The following is a 13975-nucleotide window of genomic DNA, read 5'->3' on the forward strand; positions in this document are numbered from 1 at the left end:
TATATATATTGGTAACATGTATTTTGCTACTGTCTTTATATATTGTTTTACCGGTATTTTATATTTTCGACAATGAAAACTTTATCTGATTATTGTATGGATGTTTTGGTGATTGCTTTCTACTTAGTATTGTATTATGGACTTGAAATTTTTTATGGCTTTTCGGGTGGTAATTCCACGCCACTCTATTATTTGTATTTTAATTTTTGAATTATATTTTGAAAATATTTTAAATATGAAAGAAATATGTATCCGTTTTGTGATCATCTAGACTTGGTCGAAACGCTTAGGTCGGGTCTAGGGGTTACAAGAAAAAATATTTTACATTATTTGATAAAACTAATAAGTGAGATTTTTTTTTACAACTTATATATCTTAAATTAACTCTATTTTATTTCAAGTTTATTCTATTTTTGTAAAAGACTCAAATTTTATTTATTTACTTTTTCCTTTTTAACCCCCTTTCAATTAAGCTATTTTTACAACTCAACCAACCATACTATAAAAGGGTAAATCAATTGATAAATATTGTTTGATTAAATGCACCATAAGTCTCTAAATTATGACTTATTATAAATTAGCTCTCAAACTTATAAAAATTCTAATATCATCAATAAATTATGATTTTTATCTTGAATTAGTCTTTAAACTTTTGAATATTTTAATTTCATCCCAAATTTTGACCCCTATTCTAAATTAATCTCCAACTTTTTAAATACTTCAAAATTACTCTCAAAGTAGCAATATCTGTTAATCATGTTTATTGTTAATTGTTATATAATAATATGATATAAATGATAATTAATTTTTAATACATTTAAGGATGAGTCTACAACGGACATCATAAATCGATATACACCACTATAAATTAATAAATAGCCATTAAACTATGATAAAATGATCAGTTTGGTCATTAAAGCTTTAAAAATAAAATGAGGATTGAACTTTGAATTTCGTTAAAAAATCACTCACATTTAACTATCGTTAAAGGGTTAATGCGACACATTAAATTAATAAAAAAAATATCTCATTTGCTCCTTCAATTGTGACTAAAATTTTATTTTATTTTTATATATATATTTATATTTTTTAGTAATAATTTCAAAATTAGAAAACATTTTTAAATATATGAAATTTCTAATTTTTTTTTAAATTATATATATATTCTTAAAATTATATTTAAAACTATTAAAAAAGTTAAATAATTAAATTACATTTAAAAAATTAATTTTATTTCTGATAACTTAAATTGTTGGATCTTGAAAATTAAAAATTTTACGAATATAATTACACTTAAAAAATTAATCATAAAATAATTTTATGAATTAACAAATTCATAAAGTTATAGTTTTTAAAGAATTATGAATTTTAAGTTTACTATCAAATTTATCATTAAACTTTAGTTTTGATTCAATTATACCATTGGATCATTGATCCATTAATAATAGGATGATATAAAAATTTGGTGTGGATATGATGCGGATGTAAAAGTAAAAAGTGTTTATTTTATCTTATCTTATCATCTTCTCTTTTCTTTTTATTATAAAAAATAAAAAAAATCACTTATTTTTAGTCTTTATCAAAAATTGTCTCCCTCCAACATGTTTTGAATTACTATAGACATTGATGAATTACCTCATCGTCATCTATCACTTTATAAGTTTAGATTTTCTCAAATCGTCTTTAAATCTTACGGAGTTAAATAAAAAAATTCAAATATTTGAGAGATTTGAGGTGTTTGTTTAAAAATTTGAATAATAAGAATATTATTTTGAGAATATGAACAATATATCTCAATGTTAGCCTAATTGGAAGGTTATCGAAGGAGGTCATATTTAACCTTTAGATAAACTTTTATCTATGAGTTCCTTGGAAAACCAATATGAGGAGAAGAGGTTTTAGATAAACTTTTAGATAAACTTTTATCTATGAACATAATAAAGTTTTAAAGTTAATTTATTCAACAAAACAATCTTCTTGAAATCCAAACAACTTCTTCGTAACATATTCAACTTGCTCTTTGTTCAAACATAAATGAATATAAATGAACGAACATAAACGAACATATAACCGAACGTTCACGAACGTAAATGAACGAACGAGCCTTTTGTTTGTGTTCGTTCATTTAATTAAACGAACTTTTCGCCGCACGGTTCATGAACGGTTCACTGAACGTTCAGTTCATTTACAAGCCTAATTATATGGAAGTTCAAATGTATATTATAATATTTTGAATATTTTTATATTTTAGTTTGTAATTACAATATTATTGTAAATGAAGATAATATAATTTGGAATTAGAATGGAAATTAACTTTACATTTAGATTTTATAAGTGTTTACAAATTTTATAAAAATTACAAAGCAATATTTAAAAAAAATTAATTTATTTAAATATAAAATTAAGAGATATATATAAATAATTTTTAAAGTAGTTTAAATTTATAGTAAGTAAAACTAGAAAATAAATTAAATTGCAGTGGTTAACAAGGCACACTTGTAATTCCACAATAGATTAAGGGCATATGTAGGAATTAGACTTATCATAGTAATAATAAAACAACTATCATAAAAAGTCCTTTAATAACTTTACACCTTCAATTTTACCCAAACCATCTCTCTTTGTGTGTGGTTACTTTCAAGGCGTTCTCATTGCCAAATTCATGGCAGCGACTGCTACCTCCAGTTCTACTAGCAACTGCTCCGGTTTCTTCAACCTTGGGTCAATCGACGTCGAGGCTAGTGCGGTGAAGCCCTCATCACCTGCCGGCCGTGGCTCAACGCCATCTGCATGCGGAAAGCTTGATGGCGTGGCTATATGGTTCATCAATGGAGTGGCGACTGCTTTCTTTGCATCACTAGAACGATGCTCTTGCATCCGTATAGCCACGGAGGACGACAGCGAGGAAGCGAACGATGTGCCGTTGATTCATAGCGATGGGAACACTAGGCATGATGGTGGAACTAGCAGGAGGAGGAGGACAAGGAAAGGGAAGAAAGGAGAAGGAGCTCTTCTTCGAGACTAAACTGCTGCAGCTGGAACATGCATATGTATTGCCTGTTTTTCTAATTTGGTAAGTCAAATATAAGAACATGATGGGTGGTGTTTCCATGGAGTTTATGGCTTTGGCAATGTTAATTATTTCTACTTCTTGATTCAATCCATGAACAATATGAAATGAAAAATAAGAAAACTTCTTTCTTGATACATCAGTGAACATTACTCTTTTTAAGCATAACTTTATCAGATACTCCTAATTATGGAGAGCATGCTCATCCGATATCTGTTTATTTCTGCAGAAAAAAAGATGAAAAGATTAAAACAAAAAACTAAGCTACTCCTTTTAAATATTCAAAATGAGCTTTTGTTGTGGTTGTTGGCTTATGTTTGGTGGATTGTTGAGCAAAAGTTGCTTTTGCTTTTGCTTTTGTTTTTACTTTTACTTTTGTTCTAATCCATAACATGCAAAAATTAGCTTACCTTTATTCATATGTAATGGGCTGTAGTAGGTTGTCCTTAACGTCAAGTTGAGAGCAATTTTCGTGGGAGACCTCTAAATTATAAATTTTCCACCGTAAGACTCGATCCCACGACCTCAAGGTTAAGAACCTTGATCCCACCATGACATGCAATTATTTTTAAAAAAGCAAGATGACACAAGTTTAAGAGAGAGAAAAATCATGAAAATCCCATATAATTTAAAATTAATTCTATTCTACTTAATTTATGTTCTAAATTATTTATTGTTAATTAAAATATTATAGAAATTTGATATTTATAAGTGACTGAAACTTATATAATTAAGATGAAATATATTTTTATTAAAAATTCAATAATTACAAATTTATAAACTACTATCAAATATGAATTACAATGTTCTAATAAGATATTTTTTGAATAATTTTTTTATTATTTTTTGATCATATCAATATTATTTATCTATGATCTGAAAAAAAAACCAATGATTATGAATATTTTTTGTTGCGAGGGTCAAATAATATCTATTAAAATATTATTCGTAATAGTTATTATCCTTTAATTTAGCTTTACCTTTATTATTCTATAATGATTAGGAGTAATAATTTTAGTTAGGCATGCTATTAAGTTTTTTAATCTGATGGCCTGCCTAAAATTTTAGGTTCTTAATTTCAATAATCTATTTATAATTATAATAATGAAAAATCTATTTATGCAATGTTGACTATTTAATCGGATCTTTATTTATCTCTTAGTTATTTATGTTATAAAATTTAAAAAATTGGTAAAGTTTCTAAACAATCAATTTACCATAATTTTTTTCGAATATAAATTTACCATGATTTAAATCAATGTGATTGAGCATAATTTATGTGAGCTATAAAATTTTAAAAATAATTATTTTATACATAAATATTATTTTATTAAAAAATAAAATTTAATATACGTGGCTTCACACGATATAGTTTCTTTTATGCAATATATATATATTTGCATTTAGGGGTTTAAATGAATCGAGTTTTGAATAAATAATGTTGTGTTTGTGTTCGTTTGTTTATTCTTGAAGGTGTTTATATTCGGTTTGTGATCATTTAATTTTTAGTATCATGTTCGTATTCATTTATATATTTTTGAAAGTGTTTGTGTTCGTGTTCGTTTATTTAATGTTCGTGAACGTGTTCGCGAACATGATTGTTTAGCATTTGTGAACATGTTCGTTCAGTGTTCACGAACATGTTCGTTTAGAATAAAGGGGAAAAGAGAGGGATATAAAAGGTTTTTTTGTGTTATAACAGAGAAATGGTAAAACTACACAACTAGTGCATAAACTTCTTAAGATTCATAGTTTAAACTCCAAATTTCATCATATATTCAATTTAGTATGTACTTTCACTTATATTTAAAATATAAAAGTTAAATGAACTTATAAACGAGTTTATTTGTGAATATAAACGAACGGAACACATCTATTTGTGTTTGTTTGTTTATTAAAGAATATAAAAATTTTTGTTTTTGAACATATTACATTAAAAAATTGTTAAAATAATATGTACAAGTATATATATACATATTACTTATTATTGAAGAAAAATTGTTTAAATTAAAAGGGATTTAATATGATTAAAATCGATTGACTTTATGTTATAAACTAAAATATAAATTATATAGTTTTATAATTTTGAATAACTAATCAATTATGATGAGTTAATTATTTTTAGGAATTATCTGTGGTAATTAGAATGTAGAATCAGTTTAGAATTTTCTTAGCCTCTTACAAAATGCATACATTTTACAGATTTAACTGTTCAAATTCGAAACTTCTAAGGAGAACAATATTTTTTTACCATCGAGATCACTCAATGAGTTCAATTATGATGAATTAACTAGAAAATAAGATTAACGTTTCATAAATAGAAAGATTAATGTACTAAGTTATACTAGAGTTATAACCCTAAATTATACATGAATTACCCTTTTTTAAACCTCAATAAGATTAATGTTTCATCTTTAAATAAATTATCCGAAAAATAAAATAATTAAAAAATTTAAACCTCAACTCTAATGTTTCGTTTGGCTGAATGAAAAGGAAAATGAAAATGAAAATAAATCTTAAATATGAAATAAAAGTAAGGGGAAAGAAGGTGAGAAGAATGGTTATTTTTCATTTTTATTGGTAAAAATAAACCACTTTCATTCGAAAGAAAATATGAGAGATCTAAAAATAATGAATTAAAAGGTATTCTTTCACCTTTTTTATTTTTTTTACAAAACACAATAATAAAAAATAATATTATATTTTTCTTATAAAGTATATTAATGGAATTATATTTTAAAAAGTTAGCTTAATATAAAAATAAGTGTCTAAATTATACTTAAAATTAACTTTTGTGCCTCAATATTTTTTTGTTAAAAATAAGTGTTTAATGTTTTCTCCGTTACACTTTTAGGTGTCTACCGTTAAAAAAATTATTAAGTGACAAATGTCATGTTTATATTTTTTATTTTTTGAAAAACAAAATATTTTTTTAAAATAATTTTTTAAAAAATATATGAAAATGACATGTATGATATAACGAGTTTTTTAACGGTAGACACTTAAAAGTACAACGAAAAAACATTAACCACCTATTTTTAACGGAAAAACTTTTAGATACCAAAATTTAATTTTGAGTATAATTTAGTTATTTTTTTTGTGTTTGTGTTTAATGAATGGTCACTTATGTTTGTGTTTTATTCACTTTTGGTCACTGATTTAAAAAAAAACCCATAAGATATGGTCGTTTTTATTTTTATTTGATTAAGATGTGGTCATCTCGAGTTAATCGCCGTTAACAACATTTAAATATTTTGATATAATCATACATTTGGTCTATGTTATTTATATATTCTCTAAATTTAGTCATACTTTTAATAAATTAAAATAAATTTAATCATCCAATCGAATAATGCCACATGTCACCATTTGGTTGGAGGATTAATCTTGTTTTAATTTAATATATTTATTTTCACCAATCAAAGAGTGATATGTGTCATCCTCTGGTTGAAAGAAAAAAAGGAAAGCAATCTGGGGCAAAAAAATTCAAACATTGGTCACTTAAGAAACTAAACATGTATTCAACCATTAAGTCAAGATTATTGCTTGGTCTAAAGTAGACAACATGGTGTGTTGGTAATGCTAAAGCACTATCCCACATTGAGTGGGAAAAACCACAGGCTTGGGTATTTATAGTGTTCATTCTTCCTTCCTTTGATGAGTGATAGGGAACAAAGGGAGAGCGTTAAAGCACGAACCTGGTGAAACGTTGAATGAATCTGGACAAATTTTCAGCTCTGTTCAAAGTGTTTATTGTGTAAGTTACAGAGTAATTACAAGAGTTATAGAGTTAATTACATGGAGTTACAAGCGACTGAGTGTTAAAGCACGAACCTGGACTGAATTGAGGTTAAATTCATCCGTTTATTGCAACAGTGTCAGACACGATTTTAATTCAGAAATTAATCAGATTTTATATATGATTTACGTTGGACAATTTTACTCTTAAAGCTTAGCCTATTATAATAGATAGCTTCATATCACTTTCAACTCACACTCAACATTCTCATATCCTCTCATCTAAAGATATTTCGAGTTATTCTCTATGCTATTATCAGAAGAGCAGTACCACTTGCAGTCCACTCCAGTTTCAGGTGTACAGAATTTGGAGCGACCGTACTAATCTCGAGGGATAATCCGCCTGAAGCAGCGATTACACACATCGAGGCAAACTTGTTTCTAAGGTAGTGGTTTTCACCACGATACGATTTCAGTTGTTCAATGTATTTTTATTTGTCTAGTCAATTGTTAACGTCTCATTTTGCAGTTTACATTTCCAACATGGTGTATATATTTTTGTATCTTAGTGTATAAGTACTTAAATTCATAATTTTTTATATATATTAACATGAAAAATATTTTTATATTAATTTATTAAATATATTTTATTATTAATTTAATATAAAAATATTTTATTTTTATTTTTCATTTAAAGATATATATTTTATGTTAAAATTTATTTAAAAGTATGACTAAATTGATAAAAATATATAAATAATAGAGATCAAATATTTGATTATGCTAACTATCACATTGCATATTATATTAATTGTTAACAACAATTAACCCGTGATCATCACATCTTAATTAAATAAAAACAAAAATGATAATATCTTTTATTTTCTAAAATCAGTGACAAAAAATATAAAAATATAAACATAAATGATCATGGGTATAGTAAGAATATGGATAAGTGACATTCTTACTAACTTGTATCCAGACATCTGCTTCGCCATAAATAATTTTGACTCCACTTTTGATGCAGTGGTAAATGCTCAGCTGTGTGTGTACTATAATGTTATTGAGCATTTTAAAAAAATTGTATAAATTAAATATAATATTTTAATATTTTTTTCTATATAAATTATATATCAAAATATCACAATAATTTTTTATAAATCCTTTAAATTCATTTATTTATGTAAAAATTTAAAGAAAAAATAAATCGATGATAATGTTATCTAAAATTATGCTTTAGTTTTTATTTTTTAAAGATAAAATTTTATAAACTCGCGTAATAAATATATACATTTGAAATAAAATTATAAATATAAATTGAATTAAAAGTATTTTAAAAATTAATTTAAACTAAAATAACATTAAAAATTAAATACTTAATAACTTGATTGAGTACCCTTTAGAGGTGTACTCACGACGAAGCCCGTGAGCGAATGATCAAGGGAAGCGTGAGACTTCTACTTTAGTGATAGAAAAGTTAGGCCTTAAGTAGGTAGCACTTAATCTAGATCTTGCATATACCTACTTCTTAATATCATGTCCTTAGCATGCTTATGTTTATGGAACTCATAATGCTGCTCTAGATTAGCGATCATACTGTTGGGATTTGTAAGCTCAACCCTCGAATGTTTTCGTTGACAGGTCAATAGCTTGAGCAGTTTGTGAAGCACCGTTGCAACAGAATTTCCAGCATCTCCTTCAGAGTATTGTAATGTAGCTTTAATGGGGATATGTATTCATAAAACCTTTCTCATGTATTCAGATTTATAATTCTAAGTTTGTACTAAATTATGTGTCAAGGAGCTCCGATCTTATAAAGTGTTTTGTAATTGTTATTTATGTCTATTATGATACCATTCAGATTATTTGAAAAGGAAAATAACATGTTTTGAAAATCAGGGGTTACCTCAGTAGCCTAATGTGGCACTTTAGGCCCAATCGGATTTAGGGTGTTACGAGCCACTCGCCAATGACTTATTTCTTGATGCCTGCATCATTAGCATCATACTTCTTCTCAAGTATGTTCCATATGACCTTGGCACTTCTTTCCTTGAGAAACATGTCAAAGAGCTTGTTGGACATGTGACTTAGGAGAAGCCACGCACTATCTTGTTGTCTTTCTCAAACTTTTCAACAGCGACGACAGAGACGACGTCAGGTAGAATATTCTCACTGGTCGCAATAGTGTCAGTTGCAACTGAACTGGTCAACGGTGTAGTAGGTGGTGGCTTCAACAACATGTAGTCTAAGTCAAGATGCTCGAAGAAAATTAATATATGTTGGGATCACCTATGGTAATTAGACCCATCTAGTGCATCAAGCTTAGATAGATAAGGAGTAAGCCTGCTCAAGGGTGTCAACAATTTTGAAGTAAATTTAGTTCGCTTCTAAATTGTTGGAAATAATATATACTGAAAAAACCACACAGTTAGCACTGACAGGACAATTTAAAATAAAATTAGTGAATACAAAAAATTAGAACCTTATCGTGGTGAAACCACTGCCTTATAAATGAATTCACCTTGATTTATATAATCACTGCATTAGACAGATTGTCTCCCGAGGTTAACATGGACACTTCGAGGATTCGTACACCCGAAAACTGGAGTGGATAACGTTGGTACTGCTCTTTTCTTAGCACTAGAAAATTGAAGAAAGCTTAAAAAGCTTTAGAGAGGATTTGTGAGTTTTTGGATGATTTGAGAAGCTGAAAACGCTTTTCTATTTATAAGCTAAGTTTAGAGACAAAAATGTCCAAGCAAAAAATCAGATCTAATTTTGATTTAGATTTTCTAGATATTTTGTTGTTTGAATGGTTGTCATAAACAAATGAATCTGGACAACTTATTAATTTGTAATTAAGCCCCGTAACTGATGCAATATAACAACTCTTTATTTTACTCTGAACATAGCTAAAAATCTATCCAAATACATCAAAATTTCATCCAGATAAATTTCTGGAAATCACATCTTTCAATGTTATTGACTTAATTTATAGAATTCAAATGACAACTAATATAATGTTACCTCTGTAAACTTGAATCGAATAAACAACATATTATCACTTACCACAAGCTGATCAGATCAGCGATAACAGCGGCACGTAAGATGGCCCCTTGTTCTCTATCACTCAACAAAGGAGAGGAGAATGAACACTATAAATACCCTTGCAAGAAGTATTTCCCACTCAACGTGGGATAGTGTCTACAGTATTACCAACATTCTGGATTTGGAAGTCTTCTGTCAATTGGTCATTCCTCCAGTAAAACAGACAAATTTACATGAAAGGTGAAGGAGATTCTCATCCATGACAAAGACGGACACATAGAAGAATTTCTCCTAGTATTTGCATAAGAATTGTTTCTCTGCAGTGTTGCGCTAAGACCTAAAAGTTTTGGAAGACTCGAGATTGTGGGTTTCAGAAGTGATTTCTGGCCTTGATTGTTGTGATAATTCTTTTCCACATTGGCCAACCAATTCAACTTCGAGTTGGGAATCTTTCTTCTTCAAACTTTTTACAAATAAGTGCATAATGTAGGATTAAATGAGATTGCATATTACTTGTGGTTACTTTTCTCGATAGCCACACAATATATTTGGCCTTGGGGGAACCGGTGTTGGCCTCTGAAAGTAAGCAAAGGGCAGTGAGATATGATGAAGATTTATGAGCTTTAGGGTACACTGTGCCTGGGCGCTCCTTGCTGGCTTTAGTGTGCACATGGGCAAAGGCTCCACCAGGTTTGCCTGCGCCTCAAGTAATACTCAAAATATGGCAAAGTTAGTTCTTCCTCTTGCTGTTGGGACGCATGGCCATATTTTTGCAATCGTGGGAAATGTTGACGCTTTATATGTGCCAAATATATACGCTATTTTTGGACTTTGCTACCCTTCTACCTCTTCCTATACCTGTAGTTGAGTCAATCGTATCCTAATCAAATCCTGATTGGGTCCTTCATTATTTTATTATTATCTATATTATGAAAAAACAAGAAAAAAAAAGACTTAATACCAGTTTTAATACAAAATTATCACTATTTTAAAACATATCGAGCTTAAAACTTTTGGTAGAGTACTCAAGCTTATTAGGACATATTATCATATTCAAGCATCCTTACCTAAAGAAAATCGGGCACATGAAGGCCACCTGTATATAGAAGTTGATTAAAGCAGTTAAATTAGGACATAAATGTATATAATAAATTTACAAATAAAAGGACGAGTAGCTAATGGTTGAGCTGAATTTCATAAAATAAAAAGCAAATGAAATTATACCCTGCAGCATGAGCGATCGTATGCATGCATGTTAGCCTCCACTATAGCCTATATAGTATTATAAAAATTACTATATGTTTAATGGCCTTTAGAGAATGGCTTGGTAGCTACCCTTAAATTAATAGAATCAAGACTAACAGCCAAATAAAAGAGAACTTCCCCACTAAAGTTAACTAAAAATATTAAGCAAAAAACAATTGTGCTTCAACTTCCAACAACTAAGAAAACTACCAGAGAATCTTTGCTGCAATCGGCTAAACCACTAAAGCATATTTATGCATACATTTCATATATGTAAAGGAAAAGCAAATGATCAGTGTAGTTTTCAAGGGGGTACAAGGTCACGACTCACGACTAACCTAAACGAAAGGCAAATTCTAATTCCTCCACAAAACTTCTTTTTTCGATTGCTTTTGCATCATTGCATTGACAAGAGTAAAAAAGTACCTTAAATGATTCTTATCATACGGGACCATATGGATTTATGTTTTTTTTTACATAATGATATGATATATGAGATCGATAAATATAATTGATTGTATAATACAAAATATAGATTTTACATGAAAGAATTTATAAGAAAAAATTACGGGAGAAAGAGAAAATTTTAATATAATATCAAAATTATAAGGATTTGTTACTATAAGACCTCATACAAATTTTAAGGTTTTTTCTTTAGTATAACACTAATATTATTATTTATTTATAGGGTTAATTACCTGATAAAAGCTATTCAATATTACAAAAAGTACGTCTTGATATAAATTTTTATTTTCAGTTAAAAACTAACAAAAAATAATAATTTTATACTAATTTTTTTAGTAATAATTTTATACTAATTGAATGAGTGACAATGTCATACTGCTCTATCTCACACCTCTAGTCAGGATCATTGATGGACTCCGATTTAAGATCTTCTGCGTCCATTATAATTTTTTTAATGTTTAAATCGTTCTATAAATATTTCTACAAATATTTTGAGTCAAATTGTAACAAAATTTGAATCTCAAACTACACCATATAATATAATTAACTTAGTATTAATAAAAAAACTTAGTACACTAATATCTACTTAAATCAGTGAAAATGGACAGGGCAAATAAAGGTGGAAACTGCAAAACTTTTTTCCATAAATAAAATATAATTTACAAATAATATTACACGAAAAAACCTAATGTGTAATACATATACGTTTGCAATTGTCTTTTCCCTCACATGCAATGTCCCTTCACAATCAAATATCATAACTAAGAAACTAAACAAGTCTACAACCTTCTTGTTCTCCTATCCTATGTTGTCTTTAAATCCATATTTTCTTATGAATAATTTATTTTATGTCTATTTCCCGTTTCATTTGCTTCAAGTTACCAACCATCCCCACAGAATCTCATAAACCTAACCCTGCTGGATAACGAGTTTATTTACCATTCAACTTATTATTCATCTAGCTTGACGTAGTCAACAATAAACATATTTAATTTAATTGTAAAATATATAAAATTTGAACAGAACTTAACCCAATTGTTTGATAATCTCTCACCACTCTCTACGAACACCTTTATATTTTCTATTTGAAAAAATAACTTTTTAATATATATATATATATATATATATATATATATATATATATATATATATATATATATATATATATATATTGTTTCTCTCCGACGTATCCCACATGACTTCTGCTCTTTGTCTCTATGATAAGCATATGTATAACTTTTCCAGCAAAAATGTATTTTTTATCATTTTTGGTTTGATGCTTCGTGATTAAGGTAAACCTAATCCTCTTCTCTTCTCTCACAATAACTTTAAACCAAAGGATAATTATAATTAATTAAGAAATTGTACAGTATTTTAACATTTGCTTTGCAATGGTAACTTTATTTTTGCCTTTTTTTATTTTTCAAAAGTATAATTCCAAAATCTTTTGTTGCCAAAGGACCCCACCCCTTCCCTTTAAATACCCTTTCCCTCCTCTTCTTTCCTTCCCTTTTCCCCTCTTCTCTCACTTGCTACTACTATTGATTCAAAACCGTTTTTGTTCTCCTGTTCTGTTTGGTCTGATTGATCCAATGTTCTTGTCTGAAGAAGCTGATCAGTTCGAATTACCGGTTCAAGAAACCGGCTTCACACGCGAAGAGCTTGAAGAGTTGTTATCTTTTCTGGAATCGAATGAACCGGTTAGTCCAAACTCCGGTTCAGAAGGCTCGACTGGAGCTGCATCTTCTCTTGAACCTAATGAACCAGTCAGTCCAAACTATGGTTCGGAAGGTTCAACTCGGGCGGTGTATTCGGCAGACGAGAGGAAGAAAAGACGCACGATATCGAACCGAGAATCAGCGAGGCGGTCCCGTTTGCGAAAAAGGATGCATTTGGAGAACATCACGGACGAAGTTAACCGGTTGAGCATAGAGAACCAGCAACTTAAAAACCGAATCAGCTCGGTCATGAATCAATATCACATTGTATGGGGAGAAAATGAACAGCTAAGATCCGAATCCGTAGCTCTTTGGACCAAACTCTTGGATCTTTACTGGACTTTAGCCACCATGCAACCTCGATAGCATATATTGCATTAAACCTTTTACTTTGAAAGGAAATCAATATCACGCCCCCTCCCCTCTTGAAATTAAGCTCTAATTAAGTGAACTAAACTATTGGATTTTTTAGCAGTAACAGAAATAATTAGAGCTTAGTTCCACTTTTTCTCTCTCCCCACTTAATTATATCAGTATTGAGAAAAAGTGGTGGTTTTGATAAACCCCACGTTTGATATATTGTAAAAAGTATTTCGTTTTTGTCTTTTTATAGGATTTGTCTTTCTTACTGTAATAATGCGGTAGTTTGTGGCTTTGTGCATGTGTCTTGCCTTCTTACATGCTGTATATA

At 28.8% G+C, this 13975-nt stretch overlaps 1 protein-coding gene across 1 annotated transcript; it reads left to right on the top strand.

Moving 5' to 3' along the window:
* Positions 1–13079: 13079 nt before the first annotated feature.
* LOC120191446 (basic leucine zipper 4-like) lies at positions 13080–13683 on the top strand. Its single transcript, XM_039194397.1, has one exon. The coding sequence runs from the start codon at positions 13159–13161 to the stop codon at positions 13648–13650; it is 492 nt and encodes a 163-aa protein (XP_039050328.1). The 5' UTR covers positions 13080–13158; the 3' UTR covers positions 13651–13683.
* The last annotated feature ends 292 nt before the right edge of the window (positions 13684–13975 follow it).

This window comes from Hibiscus syriacus, unplaced genomic scaffold (genome assembly GCF_006381635.1).
Source record: "Hibiscus syriacus cultivar Baekdansim isolate YM2019G1 unplaced genomic scaffold, ASM638163v2 tig00116969_pilon, whole genome shotgun sequence".
In the NCBI taxonomy this organism is placed as follows: Eukaryota; Viridiplantae; Streptophyta; class Magnoliopsida; order Malvales; family Malvaceae; genus Hibiscus; species Hibiscus syriacus.